Source organism: Phyllostomus discolor, chromosome 6, assembly GCF_004126475.2.
Source record: "Phyllostomus discolor isolate MPI-MPIP mPhyDis1 chromosome 6, mPhyDis1.pri.v3, whole genome shotgun sequence".
Classification (NCBI taxonomy): domain Eukaryota; kingdom Metazoa; phylum Chordata; class Mammalia; order Chiroptera; family Phyllostomidae; genus Phyllostomus; species Phyllostomus discolor.
Window position 1 is genome coordinate 15,136,151 of NC_040908.2, and position 16,497 is coordinate 15,152,647.

Below are 16,497 nucleotides of genomic sequence, written 5' to 3' on the forward strand. Positions count from 1 at the left end.
ACCACACAATATTTGCCTTTTTATAACCGGCTTATTTTGCTTACCGTAACATTCTCAAGGTGTATTCATGTTATAGGGTATGCCAGAATGTACGTACTTATCTGTTTAACTGCCGATGGACACTTGGGTTGCTTTTATCAGACCATTGTGAATAATGCTGCTGTAGACATGGGTATACAAATGTCTTCAAAACACTGATTTCACTTCTTTTGAGTATGTACTGACGGTGGAATTGCTGAATTACATGGTAATACTATTTACAAAGTTTTGCGGCGCTACCTTATTGTTTTCCATTTTACATGGTGCACCATTTTACATTCCCACCAACGAGGGGTTCACAGGGGTTCTAGCTTCTCCACAACCTCGTCAGCACTCTATTATTCTCCCCGCTCTTTTTTTTTTTGCCCCATTATGGATTATCTTGGTACCCGTGTCAGAATCAATCAACTTGTAAATGTGAAAGTTTATTCCTGGACTTTGAATTACATTCCATTGATCAGAATGTCTCTCTGTATGCCAGCACCACACTGTCTTGATTACGTGTGGCTTTGAGTTGGAAAGTGTGAGTTCTCCAATTTTGCTTTTTCAAGATTGCTTTTCGGCCATTCTGGATTCTTTGCGTTTCCATGTGACTTTTACGATTGGCTGGTCAATTTATGGAAAAAATAAAAATCAAGTAGGGATTTTGATGGGGATTGTTGAAATCTGTCGATTAATTTAAGTAGCATTGACATCCTAACAATATTAAGTCTGCCCATCCATGGATATGAGATGTCTTCCCATTTCTTTAGGTCTTCTTTAATGTTTTTCAGCAATGTTCTGTAGTTTTTAAGTAAGCATATCTACATTTCTTTTGTTAAGTTTATTTTTAGTATTTTGATTGATGCTGTTATAAATGAAATTATTGTTCATTGGTAATGTATAGCGATGCAATTGATTTTGTACATTAAGATCTTGTAACCTTGCTAATCTTAATGGTTCTCAGTGTTTTTTTTTTTTTTAAATCCAATCCATGGGGTTGGCCAAAAAGTCTGTATATTTCTTTTCTGAAAAATAAAAAACATGTTTTTCATTTTCACCAATAATTTCATTTGATTTGGATATTTTGAGTATGTTGGCTATCTCCTGTGTGGTATAACATTGATTGTTCTCAGTTAATGTTTCAACTTGATTGCTATCAACTTCAACTGGTCTACCCGACTGTGGAGCATTGTCCAGTGAGAAATCTCCCGCACAAAACTTAGTAAACCACTTTTGACTTGTTCAATCAGTCACAGCCCCTTTTCCATACACTACACAGATCTTTTTTGTGTGTTTCGGTTGTGTTTTTACCTTTTTTGAAACAATAAAACATAATATGCCAAAATGTTGCACATTTTTCCATTTTCAATATTAAAATGGCTACACAAAAATTCACCCATTTTGATACGTTTTTTCAATGCATGCTGATGTGACAGCTTTCACAATATAATCTAACAAAGTTGTTTTGAATGAAGTTAAAGACAACTAAATGCTACTAGAGCCATTTTACAGAACAAAACCAAACGAACTTTTTGGCCAATGCATAGATACCATTCATTTCTTTTTCTTGCTTAAGTGCCCTGGCTAGGAGTTCCAGTATAATGTTGAATAGAATTGGCAAGAGTGAATGTCTTTGGCTCAGATTTTTAACGTTCAGTGGTTTGGAAATATGTATTACTGACAATGTTCTTTTGAGAACTTGAAAATCCAGCTTTGTGTCCTCGGTAGAAACAAAAATAATAAAATTCCTTCTATTGGAATTCAGCATGCTATTTATTTTTCGAACGTCAAGGCACGATAGATTCTAGCTTGGCTTTTTCCAAAACTTTAATGCCTTTACTTTATTAAATTTATGAATTTTTTTTCTAAAAGTCACTAAAGTAAGCCATGTATAGGACTTTTAAAAGCATTATCTGTAATGTCCATGTTGTCCTGAGGAACTGTGTGTGCTGGTATAGTTGAATAGGAATGAGTAATTAGGGCATTCATATTATCTTCACTAGTTCTTCTTTGGCTTGGCTTAGGTTAATGCTTTATAGTTGGCAGGTTTGGAGAAATTGTATAATTTGTAATAGATTTAGTTGAAAACCAGAGGTGAGAGTGGATAGGGTGAAGGGTGTGATTGTACTAACTTTTGATAATTTAATTCTCCATCCAGCATCTGAAGGATATATTGGTACTCCAACTTATTCTCTATAGAAAGTGGCAGAAATAATAACTCTTCCACACTTTATTCGTTACTGTAGATGTCATCAGTGCTTAGCTATTCAGTGTGCAGAATGGAATTTATTTCTTATATTGAGCATTTCTCACATCTATTCTACATGTGTGGCATTTCGCCTTGTTGAAGACATGAAATAAGTGTAAGGGCATGTTTACTTTGTGAATGCTTACAAGATATATAGGAGGTTCGAGTACATGTACTTAGCTTGGGCTGCTGCGTATTTGTGATTTTGTGTGTGTGCCTCGTCTCCCTCACTGAATGTAAGCTCCTTGACAATAACCACCTTAGAACTGACGCAGTGTGTATCACAGTGCCTCACTTTGTAGTATGTGTTTATTATGAATTTTAAAAATTAACGAAACAATAAAATAATATGACTACATTTCAGTACCCAAGTGAATGGCATAACCAGTTAGTATTGTTGAATTTCAGAAGTAACAGTGATCAGTTTGTTCTGGGTTTATTAGGGAGTCATCATATAAGGAAAGGTAATTAAGTCAGCTTGTAAAGTGTGGGTAAGAACTGAGCAAGGGGAAAGAGCATCTTAACTACGTGTGATAGTGTTTGGAGGTCAGCAAGTGGATCATACTGACTGGAATAGAAGATTGGTACTGGCTTGTAGATAGAAGGATGGATAAATAAGTAGGAACATCGTATTTTGGAGGCCTTAAATGACAGTTGGAAAAGTTGGCCCTTACTCTTTTTGATATTAGAGAACCACTTAAGTTTTTTGAGCCAGGGAGTTTTGGGGCAAAGTAGCTCTTCAAGAAGATGTACTTTGTTGTTGGTGTGTGTTGTGGGCTGGAGGGAAACTGGCAACAGGAGATGATTTAGGAGGACATGGCAATCGTTGAATTCCTTTGGTCTTGCCAGCTCTTCAAGAGCATCGTTTTTGGTTTGATCTTCAGTGCCTAGCGTAATGCCTGGAGCAGAGTTCACATGTTTGTGCACTGGATGCATGAATGTGTGGACCAGGTCATCTGGGCCTGGATAGAGCTGTTTGCAGTAGGAAATGCCCGTATGAGAATCATTTGTTTGTGTGAGTATGAAGAGTATGGGTAAGGTCGAAGGTGATATTAAATTTTCGGCATGGTGATTAAGGAATAGCAGTGCCATCCCTAGAAACAGGGAAGTCATCTAGGTGAAGAGAGGAGTGAGAAAAGGGACAGTGAGGAGCATGTTTTTAGATTTGTTGAGTTTGACACTGAAAGATGTACATAGTACATAGAGACAGAAAGGCTCAGATGAGAACTGAAGTCTCAATGTTTAAATTTGGATATCACCATGAAGGTGTTATTGTTTGCACAATAAAAATGATTAGAGTGATGTATGTGTGTGCATGGGTATTGTGGTCTGTGTATACACAAAGTGTATGTACCCTTATATACTAGAACCCAATATATGTGTGTCACATTACTGGTATACTAATTTGTTCATTTATATTAACAGAATTATGGGAATTGATCCTTCAGGTGAGTGGAGGGGCAAAAGAGGGCGCTCAAGAAGGAGACAGGAAAGAAACAGAGAGGGAGAAGAATTGACAACACAGATTTGCCAAGGAGACTTGGTAATTTGTCTTATGTATTAAAATAATAGTAGTAATAACAACAGTAGTATTCCCATATCACTTATTGCTGTGTACCAGGCACCATGCTAGGACATAGTGGTTTCTGTTATCCTCCCAACCAATCTGTGATGTTAGTGAAATTATATCCCCCTTTTACTGATAAGGAAACTGGATTCTTTTTTTTTTTTTTTTAAGATTTATTTATTTATATAGAGGGAAGGGAGGGAGAAAGAGAGAGAGAGAGAAACATCAATGTGTGGTTGCTGGGGGCCGTGGCCTGCAACCCAGGCACGTTTTCTGACTGGGAATTGAACCTGTGATGCTTTGGTTCGCAGCCCGCGCTCAATCCGCTGAGTTACGCCAGCCAGGGCTAGGAAACTGGATTCTAAAGAAGTTAGAACTTAAGATGACCTGAGTAATAAATGATTAGGAGACCTTGTGGACATAAACCAGGCTTTTTTTTTTTTTTGACTCCAAGCCAAATGTTCTTTCCATTATACCAAAGGCTTGTATGTTTAATTTCTTCGAGTGAAGGACTGCATCTTTAGAGAATTGGTTCTCAATAAAGGCCTGTTAATTAGCAGTGACGTTTCCTATAACAAATATCTCCATGTGTTTTATTTGTGGCTGCTTATACTTTTCTGCTTGGGTATTTATATTTAGACTGTGTTAGGAGATTAAAATTTTTTGATTGCATGTTGCGGATGTTAATTTAAAAGAGAATATCAGTTCTTTTGTTTGGTGAATTAATCATTCAGAAAGTGTTTTTCAAAATTTTTTTAAATTAAAATAATATAAACTTCTTTTAGAAGTTTATTGATGCATCCCTCAGAACATTCATGCACTAACGAGGAAATAAGAAGGGCCTGACATTTTCTTTTATTTCAGGGGATATCATCTTCAATGCCCAATACCCAGAGCTGCCCCCCGATTTTATCTTTGGAGAAGATGCTGAATTCCTGCCAGACCCCTCCGCTCTGCATGTGAGTAACTGCCGGCTCATTTGGATGGTCTTCGTTGAAAGAAAGTAAAGTTACCTTTTGACAATTGCTTAATAGACGAATTTGCCAAACATGTGGACTTTTTTCCATTCCTTTTTTCTCTGTTCTGTAAAATAAGTACAATTCTTCATGTGCTGAAATAGTTTAAATAAGAGGTTTTTTTTTTTAATTGCAGTTTTACTTTCAGACCATTTGAAATAATGAAAGTCTCTAGCATATTGGTTAAAATATTTTTACTTCAGCTTAAGGAGACATGTTGAAACATTTTCTTTGTTTTAACTTAATATTTCATGCCTGCAATCAATTTCCCAGTGTTTACTAACACTTCATCACAGGCTTGTTAGGGGAGCGGTTTGGGGCCCTTCGAGGGGCCTTTTTTGGTACCAGAAGTGAAAGTGGCAGATTTGGAGTTGTGTCCGCATTACCTCAGCGTGATTATCAGAAGGGTAAAGACCAGATTAAGTGCGTTTTATCAGGCTAGACCCGAAAATTTGCAGTTGGAGTCCAATGTGTCTGGAATTAAGGCAGAGGAAGGGGCGGTGGTACTTGTCAGGGCACATGTGGTTTGTATAAAAATTGTGTGTTTTGCATGACTGGTGGAGAAAAACGTGCCATTTTGTTTCAAAGTCTGACCAGACAAAAAACATCTCTTTCCTTCCCAGCTCGATTTTGCTATGATGCCTATACTGTAAGAAGTTTTATTGTTGTTCAAAACTATGTTCTTTGTGTTTTTTTTTTCTGGATATTTTTTGTTTCCTTTAAGTTTTGTAATTTAAAGTTTCTATGACTTAACTTTGAAATCTTGCCCCACTCCCTTTTTAAAAAGGGGAGTATTAAGCAGGACATTTTAAACCTAATGAATTTTTTTAAAGTTTATTGATTTGAGAGGAGAGAGAGAGAGATTTGTTGTTCCACGTATTCATGCGTTCATTAGTTGCTTCTTGCATGTGCCCTGATGGGAGCTCTCACCTGCAGCCTTGGCGCATCTGGATGACGCTCCAGCCAACCAAGCAACCTGGCCAGGGCTCCATCTAAAGACTTCTCTTACGTTCTATGACATAGCTGTAAAAATATGGTTGGCAGGAGTGGGATGGCTTTGTTGCTATATTTGTAATAATTACACAATTTTTGGCTGATTTTTAAATAAAATTGTAGTTTAAGTATGGCCCCTTTAGATGCTGTTAGACATTCACCTCATATTGAAGCTCAAGGGCTTCCCTGGAGAAAATGAGGCAAAAGTTTCCCTACAGACCTCTTGTGTATTAAATCTGCCCAGTGGAGGGTAGCACACGTTAAATGCCAGAGATGTATTTCAGGCCAGGTGCTTTGGGAATTTAAAGAAGGTTGTCAGAAAAGCCCTGCGGTGGAGTTGAGACCTGTACTCATTCTTGAAGAAAAGAAGAAAAGTAGGGAATACAACAGAGAGTATTTCAAGTAGGGGGAAGGACATACATTTGAAGAAGTTATGTGTGATAGATTATAGAAAACGGTACGGACAGGTGTGCTGAAATGTAAGTTAGTATAATGAAGCACTAGGAAGGGTTGGAAAGGTAAGTGCCTTAAGTGCTGGGTTGAGAGCCATGGGAGGAGACGACTGGGCAGCCATCTGACAGCAGTGCGGCCAGTGTCGTGGATTAGGGCGACACTGAGGACCAGAGCTGAGAAGAATTGCGAAAATCCAGGAGCGGACCAAAAGGGCCTTGAGCTGGGATGATACAAGAAGGAACACTAGCATGTAAAGGATGAGAAATACATGTTTGCAACTTAGTTTTTTGGAATTGGCTTTAAAATTTGTGAAGCATATCTTCAATATTGATAAGTATTGCAAGAATGTAGAATTTAAAAGCTAGAAAGACATTAAGATTTATTTTATTCCACTTTTCTACATTAGTATTGGGGATAATGATTTATATAGTTGTGTTAGAGTTGATATTATAAATTCACTCGTCTGATATTTTGCCTCTGAGAGAAGTTACCACAAATGTTTTTGAGAAATTATACAAAAAAGAACAGCTAAAAAAAATCTAAAGCACTATATCTAAAAGCAAGATTACATATCCAGTAGAACACCTTCTCTTCAGCTGCAATAGACCTAAGGCCTCAGGCGGACAACCGAGTGCTTCTTCATGGACCTGTGGGCTAGGCAAGGCTAGATAAGCAGCCAGGGTACAAGGGTCCACCTTCCACCATCTGGGTGAGGTCCACACAGCCTTGGAGGGTACCCTTGACATTCACTGTCATCTGGCCAGAACTCTAGGACAGGATAAACTACAACACAAGGCCTGGTCCTCAGCACACATGTCCATGAACACTGATGCTTATGAAGGACTTTTGCTCACTTGTTCACCGGTCATGCTTTAGTTCTCAGATTCGGTTCAGGCTTCTCTTCTCCCTTCTGGAAGTGCACAGAGGAGTCACTAGCAGCCCAGTTAGTCTGCACTGTGTATGGTTTTGAATGCATGGAGATTGCAGACTTCATCACCCATGGAATAGAAACAATGCCCAGACGTCTTGGATTTTCCCACTGAAGTATTAATTGCAGAAGAGAATGAGGATGTACCCGTAGAATCTGGGAGTGTAGTCCAAGTAGTTCCTGTGGCAAATATGGAATTTCCTTGAAGTTTCTGAGTTCTGTCTTCAGAATTGATAAAAGTTTTGCATTTGATTTTATAGTATACCTGCATTTTAATATAAAAATATCTTAAATTATATACATTTGAGAAAAAATGGAATCTTCAGTGTGTCCCAGTTTGAGAAATAAAGCTTTAGAAAATATATGTGATCTTTTACTTATTCAATTTATTTAAACTTGTTCCTTTTCAAAAAAAGATTTGAAGTAGCTTAAATAAAGGATATACATAATGTTAATACAAATATGTGAGGTGCTCTAATCCATCAGATGAAACTATCTCTTTCTAAAACTCAAACCTTTATAATTCAGAGAGGTGGGTGCCGTTAAGGACTTTGAGATTCTTAGGTGAGTGGAAAATACTAGATAGATACCAGGTCTAGAGCTAGGTCTCTCATGGATACCAGAAAATCATGAATCGGGGGTCCCCAACTTCTGGGCCATGGGCCGGTACCGGTTAGGGCCTGCTCGGAGCCAGGCTGCACAGCAAGGAGGTGAGCTTGAGTGCAATGCACTTGAATCATCCTGAAACCATCCCCCCACTGCACCTGCTTGGCCTGTGGAAAAATTGTCTTCCATAAAACTGGGTGCTGGTGTCAAAATGGTTGGGGACTGTTGTCATAAATCCTTGAGTTAGGATCCTAGTGGTCTAGTGATTCCCACTTCTGGTGTGCATTAGAATAATTTAGGGAGCCAGTTAAAAATACAGATTCCTGAACCCCAGTGGACATACTGAATTAGATTTTAAAAAATATCCTTATCCTAGGACATTTTTTTCAGAGAGAGGAAGGGAGAGAGAGAAATATTGATGTGAGAGACAGGCATTGATCGGTTATCTCTTGTATGCACCTGGACCTGGGATTGAACCTGCAACCTAGTCATGTGCCCTGACTGGGAATCGAACCCACAACCCTTCAGTTATGGGATAACGCTCCAACCAACTGAGCCACACCGGCCAGAGCTGAATTAGATACTTTAGGGAGTTAGTGTCATTAAATTCCCTGGGTGATTTTTATATATTAGTTTGAACTGCTATTGAGCTATTATAATGAAATCCATCTTTTTACAGTAATATTTCCAACAGAAGGCCATTTGCCTTTGCTTAACATTATTTCCAGTGATGTATCATTTTCCATTTTGGGGACAGTTCTAAATTTTTTTTTAACAACAGCATTACTGAGACATAATTTATTTGCCATGCAGTTTACTCATTTAAAGTGTATAATTGAATGGTGTTTAGTTATTCATTGAGTTGTGCAACCATCATCAGTTAAATTTAGAATTTTGTCATCACCCCTAAAAGAAACTGCAAACCCATTAGCAGAAACTTCTCACTGTCCACTCTAGACAGTAACTAATCTGTATTCGGTCTGTATGGATTTGCCTATTCCAGACATTTCTTACAAATAAAATCATATGACATGTGGATTTTGTGATAGACTTGCACTTACTATACTCTTTTTTAATGTAGCATATATCACTATTTTTTTATTGCCAAATAATATCCCATTGTATTCATATACCGCCTATTATCCATTGTCAGTTGATGGATATTTGGGTTGTTTCCACATTTTGGCTATTATAAATATTGCTGTTATGTGGATATATTTTTATTTCCTTTGGTTATATCCCTAGGAGTGTAATTGCAGGGTCAAATAGTAACTTTGTGTTTAATTTTTGAGGAACTCCCAGACTGTTTTCTAAAGTGCCTGTACCATTTTACATACCCAGAAGCAGTGCAGAAGTATTCCAAGTTCTCTTCGTCCTCATCAACACTTGTTATTGTCTGTCTATGATTGTAGCTATCCTAGCGGGTATGAAATGTTATCTCATTGTGGTTTGGTTTGTATTTCCTTGATGGCTGTGCATCGTAATGATGTTTTGTATCTTTTTATGTGTTCTTGGCCATTTGTGTATCTTCTCTGGAGAAATGTCAATTTAAATCCTTTGCTAGTTTTAAAACTGGATTATTTGCCTTTTTATTGTCCAGTTGTAAGGGTTCTTTTTTTTTTCTTTTCGTTTTATGTTCTGGATACAAGTCCTTTTTGTCAGATACGTGACTGACCAAAATTTTCTCCCATTTTGTGTATTGTCTTTTTATTTTCTAGATAGTATTGTTTGAGGGAGGAAAATTTCACATTTTATGAAATGTAATTTATCTTTTTTTTTCTTTTGTTGCTTGTGCTTCTGGTTTCATATCTAAGAAACCATTGTTTAGTAGAAGGTATAAAAAATACCTGCTGTTAGGTTTTCATTGAAGAGTTTTATAATTTTTGCTCTTACATTTAGGTTTCTGATACTTTTAATTTTTGTCAAGTAGGGGCCTTGCTTTATGTTTTACAAGTGAGAGCAAGATCTCCCAGCACAATTTATTAGAAGGACTATTTTTTCCTTATTGAATTGTCTTTGCATTCTTGTTGAAATTTAATTGACTATAAATATGAAGGTTTAATTCTGGATTCTCAATTCTTTTTCACTGGTCCATATTTTAACCTTTTGCCAGTACCACTTTGTCTTGATTATTGTGACTTTGTAGTAAGTTTTGAGATTGGGAAGTATGAGTTTTCCAACTTTGTTTTTCTTTTCCAGGATTGCTCTGCTAGCATTGACTGTTATGAGTCCCTCACATTTACATATTAATTTTAGAATCAGTTTGTCAATTTTTGCAAAGAATCCAACTGGGATCTTGATAGGGATTGCATTGAATCTCTAGATGACGCTAGAGATTATAACTATTTTTTAAAAGATGTTTTAAAAAGATTTTATTTATTTATTTTTAGAGAGGGAAGGGAGGGAGAAAGAGAGAGAGAAACATCAATGTGCGGTTGCTGAGGGCTGTGGCCTGCAACCCAGGCATGTGCCCTGACTGGGAATCGAACCTGCGATGCTTTGGTTCGCAGCCTGTGCTCAATCCACTGAGCTATGCCAGCCAGGGTGAGATTATTGCTATTTTAACGATATTAAGTCTTCCAATCCAGGAACATGAAATGTCTTTCCATTCTTTTAGTCCTTTGATATCTTTCAATAATGTTTTGTAATTTTCAGAGTTTTCCATTTCTTTTGTTAAATTTATTCCTAAATATTTTTTGATGCTATTGTAAATGGAATTGTTAATTTCAGTTTTAGTTTCACATTTTTGCTGTCTAGAAATAGAATTGATTTTTGAATATTGATGTTGTATTCTGCAACTTCACAGGTCTTTTTTTTGCTGTAAAGTTTTTCTTTCTAATGAGCTAAAAATCTTTTTATAGACTTATGTTCTTTATGTTTCTCTGTTTCAAGATAAATCAATTTGTTGTGGAAGCTGGACGATGACAGACTTTGGTATCGGAATATGATTGTAAAAAAGTGACTTTGTTTTTCCTTTGTTCTCATAAATTGAACTTACAGCATTTTCTAAGATAGAGAGGGAAACACTATTGCAAGAAGCTTATATAGTATTTCTGAGATCTGCTTTAAAGGTCAATACTCACAAATTCTAGTAGGTTTGTTAAAAATTTGCTTTAGTTCTCTACATTATATATACTAATAATTCATTCACCAAACCATTTAAGTTAACATTTATCGAAGTTATGACCTAGTACCTAGTCAATATATCTAACGGCTGAGTTTTATTCTGGATGAATTCCCTGAAGACAGGCATATGCCTTAATTAATAGATGGTGTGAGATGATTATGTAAATAAAGTATAGTACTACATCTCAGAGGGAGTAGATAATTTGGTTTGAGGGTGGTCATGGAAAGTTACTTACACCACAATAACATGATAATCATCCAGGTAAACTGGGTCCATAAGTATTTTCCAGGAACATTTAGAAGAGTTGTTCTTGATTTGAGTGGTTGTTATTGGTCGAGCTTTTTGCTGTTTGCACTTTTGCTCTGAGCCTCAAGTCATAAGCATTTGCTGATTAAAGAGCTGTCCCTGCAGTGTAAGTTAATTCGCCAGTGGCTGTACTTTTACCGTATTCTGTTCTATGTGTTTGTTGTTCTGTATCACGTGTCATACTATGAATAAGGTGCTGACACATTGGTGCCCTCTGTTACTGGTGAAAACACATAAAAGTCAATAAAAGACAAATTTGGGGGAAATCCTATCTGGGTGTTTCTTGATTGTGCACTAAGTGTCCAACAGTGTACCCTATGGAATGTGACCTCAAGGAGGCTAAATTTCAGGGGGACACAGCTGCATGAAAACAAATAGACACAGGCAGTATGTACTAGAATGCCGTGGGATAATGAGATAGTGTTTTCATATACACTGTCTAGGGTGAGAAGAGAGGATGATCAATAAACTAAGACATGCTCCATTATAATGAAAACAGAAAATTATTATAGGTTGGAAGCGTGGGGTTAAAATGATCAGGAAAAAGCAGGAACTTGTACTGAACCCCCAGGCGATGGCCATGCTGTGGCTGTTAAACTATAGCTATCACTCAGTCCCTTCCCTAATTGTGTCTCTGTTCATTCCGTTCCTTGCTTGCCCATCTCCAGCCACTCGGGCCTCCTTGCTCTTCCTCAAACATTTAAGCACACTCTCCCCTTAGGACCTTTTATTTGCTGTTCATCATTTTCATTCACCTCTGCGTGGAACTCTCTTCTTCAGTTTTCTGAAGGGCTTGCTCCCTCTTGTCGCCAAATGTCATTATATCAGAGAGGCCTGTGTGAAGCTGTAGTAACACCCTTCCCATTACTCTCTCGCGTCTTTATCATGCTGTATTTTCTTCATTACACTTTTCACATTGGATACGTTTTTGGTTCCTTATTTGTTTGGTATCTGTCTTTGCTAGGGTGACCAGCTGCCTGGGGCTGAGATGCAGCACCTTCAGAGCTGAGTCGCAGGCAGACTGGGGCACAGGGTCACCCTGGCTTCTTCTCTGGAAGGGAAGCTCTGCGAGAGGATGGGGTTTGTTTTGTTCACACTGTATCTGGGTCCCTAGGAGAGTGCCTGGTGCATCGAGGTGTGCAAATATGTGTTTGTTAGGTGAACAGGTTGCTTTTAAGGTTCTGTGTTCCTTAAGGGACTTGTTGGTTTCTGAAACTAGGAAATATGTTTTGAGAGAAAATTTCAAAATAGAAAAGGATACGGTTTTAGAGAAGTTTGAGGGATGAAAATCAGTTAACAGAAGCTCTGAAGCAGTGATTTTCAGCCTTGCTTTTGCAACACCCTGTGGTATATTTGGCTACCTCAAAGGGCATTGTGAAATTATTTCCCCTGAAAATAATAATGATAATTCACTTTAATTTAAAATAAAGTTGCATAAAGGAGGAAGGGTGGATCATAAATTTAAATGCGAGGAACATGTTGTAATCACAGCAAGACTGGAAACCACTGAAATCTGACTTCCTAGTTTGAAGGTGAGGGCAGCTCTGTGTGAGACAGTCCTCGTCAGGGTGGGCACGCGCCGCCCCTGCTGGCACTACGCGCTGGTGGTGGGATTCTCTCCTCGAGTCTGCGCTGCTCGTGGGGAACGTAAGTATAGGAAGAAGTATTGTACCAGCACCTCGTCACTTCCCTTCCCCTGCTCTTCACTGTGCCACCTACAGACAGACATCTTTTGAATGTGTCCTTGCAAAGCAGTGCTCATGCCCTGTACACATGAAGTGCGTGTGAAGAATGCACAGAGCTGATAGGGACTGCGTGGCTCACTGTTGACAACTGCCATCCAGGTGTGCGGCGCTCCTGTTCCCAGACGCTTCCGTGTGCCATGGCCTGCACCTTCTTTTAAAACAGGATGGGCTGTCATTTTTCACATGCCTGCTTAATGCCTCACTTGAGATCTGTAAATAATTCGCCTTTAGCCTTTAAACTGGACATAGTGCTCAAGACAGATGAGTGTGTAGATTTGCAGCCATGGTGGACACACAGAGGGTTGGAGGTACAAGCATGTGCACAGGGTGCTGTGGGGACGGGTGGGAGGAGCAGTTTACCAGACCCACACACAGTAGGGGCCAGGGACCTAGGAATCTATTATTTGATTGTTTGTAAGTACTCTATATTTTGGTGTAACTTATTGAAGAACAATATACCTACAAAAGAGTGTACAAATCATAAGTGCATAGCATGGCCAATTTTTAAAAGTAAGTAATGCCATGTAACCAGCACCTATATCAAGAAACAGAACATTTCCAGCACCAGGAAGCCTCGTTTGTGCCCCTTCTGTCACTGTGACCATTTTGCCAGAGAGTAAACACTGTGCTGACTTTTATCACCATTACTAATTTTGCTTCTTTCTGATCTTTCTACAAATGGAATCAAGTATGGACTTGTATGTCTGATTTGTTTCACGCAGCATTTATTTGTGAGCTTCACCCATATAGTTGGTTGTGTGCTCATTGCTTAGTATTCACAAATAAACCAAGTATACCACAGTTTATTTATCTGTTCTTACTGATTGACATTTGGATTATTTTGGGATTCTGCTGTCGTGAGTAGTGCTCCTGTGAGTATTCTTGTACATGTGTCAGTGAATGTGTGTGCGTTTCTGATGGGCACACACTGGAGAGTGGACTTGCTGGGTCGCGTGGTATAGAGAATTAAGGAGAGGACTATTACTGTATATACGTATGCATACAGATAAAATTTCGAAGGTGTGTGTTGCAAACATAATTTTAAAAGCAGGTATAGGAAAACAGAACATCTCAAATGAACAATTAAAATGAAACTTGACCAGTTTATCAGCTGGAGTTCAGTTAGGAGAAGCCATACCAGTAATTTTAATAGGGAAATTGAATAGAGAGAGTTATGAACTACTTAAAGGAGTAAAAAGAGAACGCTAAAGGGTGCAATGGCAATTGCATAGAGTAGCTCCTCCAGGGCTGGGGGAGAATTCTCAGATGGGACAAACTTGGAAGAACCTTCCCTCACATCTTCCCCTGTCTCTGAGGCTGAGATGCTGGCCTCTGAGTTGGAGAGAGTGTGGCTAGAGCCCACTGGATTATGGAGACGCTCACTTTCGGGTGCTGCAGGCCAGCACTGGTTCATGGCCTGCTCTGGGTTCTGGTTGGCTGGGGCTGGCGAATAGAGATGGGCTGGGTGCCGGTTAAATGGGCTGAAGGGTGAGCACAGTGGGTCACCTGCAGTGGGCAGTGGGTCTCCTGCAGGCCTCTGGCAGCTGCACCGTGGGAACAGCTGTGGAGAGTGCGCCAGACCGGGGTGAGAAGCCCTGCTGAGCCTGCTACTGTCCCTTTGTCTCTTCCTTTGGCAGGCTAAACACCAGCTGGCACAGGAAAAAAGGGATAAAAGATTCAGCCCCAGTTTCACAAATAGGACAAGGAAGAGTAGATTTTGGGGAGATTGGAGGCAATAAATAAACAGCTAGCACAAGTAGACAGTGCCTAACTTACCCTCCAGTACATTGTTTTCTGCTGTGTTGAACCTGCTGTTAAACCCATCTAAAGAGTTCTTACTTTTAGGTAACATACTTTTCAATTCTATTTGATTACTTTCCATAAATTCATTGGTGAATTTATCTTTTCACCTGTATTTTTCACCATTTTCTTGCACATGCAAATCATACTTATTTTTAAGCTCTTATGAGTCAATTCTAGTATGCTGGAGTATCATTGAGTCTCTTTGTTTTGCCAGCTTTTTACTTTGGTTATCAACCATGTGGTACTGTGTTTGGTATTTCTAATAGATTTGGGCAAACATTGGAAAGTTCAGTTAGAAACTGTGGAGGCTCCAGATGAAGCCGTCTTCTTCTGGAGAGAGGGCTCATGGTCCCTTCTCACAGGCAGATGAGTGTTGGCCAGTTAGTTACCTTAGTCCACATGGGGCCTCTGCTGTGTTTGGCTGGTTTGTGGCTTCGGTAAGGGACTGTCCACCTCTGGGCTCACTGGTGTTCCTGAGGTGGCGCTCTCCAGGTCTGGAGCAGTCAGGGTTCCTAGACATGTTTAAGTGCCTTGGCCTTTAAAATATTTTGAAATAGAATGTTCTGTCATTTGTCCAATGTTAAATCACCCGGACAGTGTGGGTCTTTGCCCTTATGGATCCCAAATTCTAACTTTTGTCTTGCAAGACTGCTGATAACTCCATTCTGCTTTTCAGAAGTACCATATTTTGCCATGTATAATACACACCTTGTTTCCAAATTTTTGAGGGAAAAATAAGGATGCACATTATATATGGGTAGTACTAATTCCATATCTATTGAAATGTTTTTAGTTCTTTTATTTATACTTATGTGTTAAAAGTGTAACTCTAGAAAGCAATTATGATATCTGTACATAAAATAATACCCTGGAACATAATTGGTTTTGTCTGTAAATATAAATAAATAAATAAATAAATAATTGAATTAAAAATTAAAACGGAAGATTTTTTTCCCCTAAAAGTTGGGGCCCAATACGTGGGTATGCATTATATGTGGCAAAATGTAGTAATTTCTTAATCCTTGAGCTGCCCCAGAATTTATCAGATGTCTTGAGGGGAAGTGGCTGCATGTTTGAGGTCTTTCAAGACTGCCAAAACTTCTGATGATTTTTCCTAGTCCAGCAGCAGCTTTGTTATTATGCAAGTCCTGGATTTTCAGCCTTCCTCCAATGCTTGGAATTTGCAAACTCCACCCTCCAGCCCCTCACCCCCACTGTAAAAGCAGGAATCGGCTCCTCTCCTTGATGTCCCCCCACAATTGTGAATTCTCAGCTCTTTCCAGTTCTCATTACTTCAGCAGATATTGAATGCCTTCAGATAGATGTCTGTGTGTTGTCTGGCTTCCTAGAATTGCTTTTACTGAGCGTTCTGCTCTGTCCAAAGCTGCCTCATCCTACCTGGAAGCACAAGTCAGTTGTCCTACATTTTTGAATACATAATTTTTACCCTTTACTTTCAAAGCAAAAGAACCAAAAAAGCTTTAATGGACCATGAAGTACCACTCATTTGTTGGCAGAAATACAGACTTAATGAAAGTTAATATAATTAATAATTAATAAAAGTGTTTAATGTGAATAAATATATTCAGTAACATTAGTTAATAAAAGTTAATAAATGCTGGGAAATAGTATATCTCCTTTTTTTATGAAAACCTAAATTTTTAAGTTTCAGTATATTTTCCTA

General features: G+C 38.6%; 1 protein-coding gene across 3 annotated transcripts in view; it reads left to right on the plus strand.

The window, feature by feature from the left end:
• BABAM2 (BRISC and BRCA1 A complex member 2) overlaps window positions 1–16,497 on the plus strand; it is a 329,882-nt gene that overhangs the window by 66,156 nt on the left and 247,229 nt on the right. For all 3 annotated transcript variants that reach the window (XM_028516209.2, XM_036027789.1, XM_036027790.1), the window contains one exon: window positions 4,701–4,795. In XM_028516209.2, coding sequence (XP_028372010.1) covers window positions 4,701–4,795 — 95 coding nt within the window. The remainder of the gene's footprint in view (window positions 1–4,700; window positions 4,796–16,497) is intronic.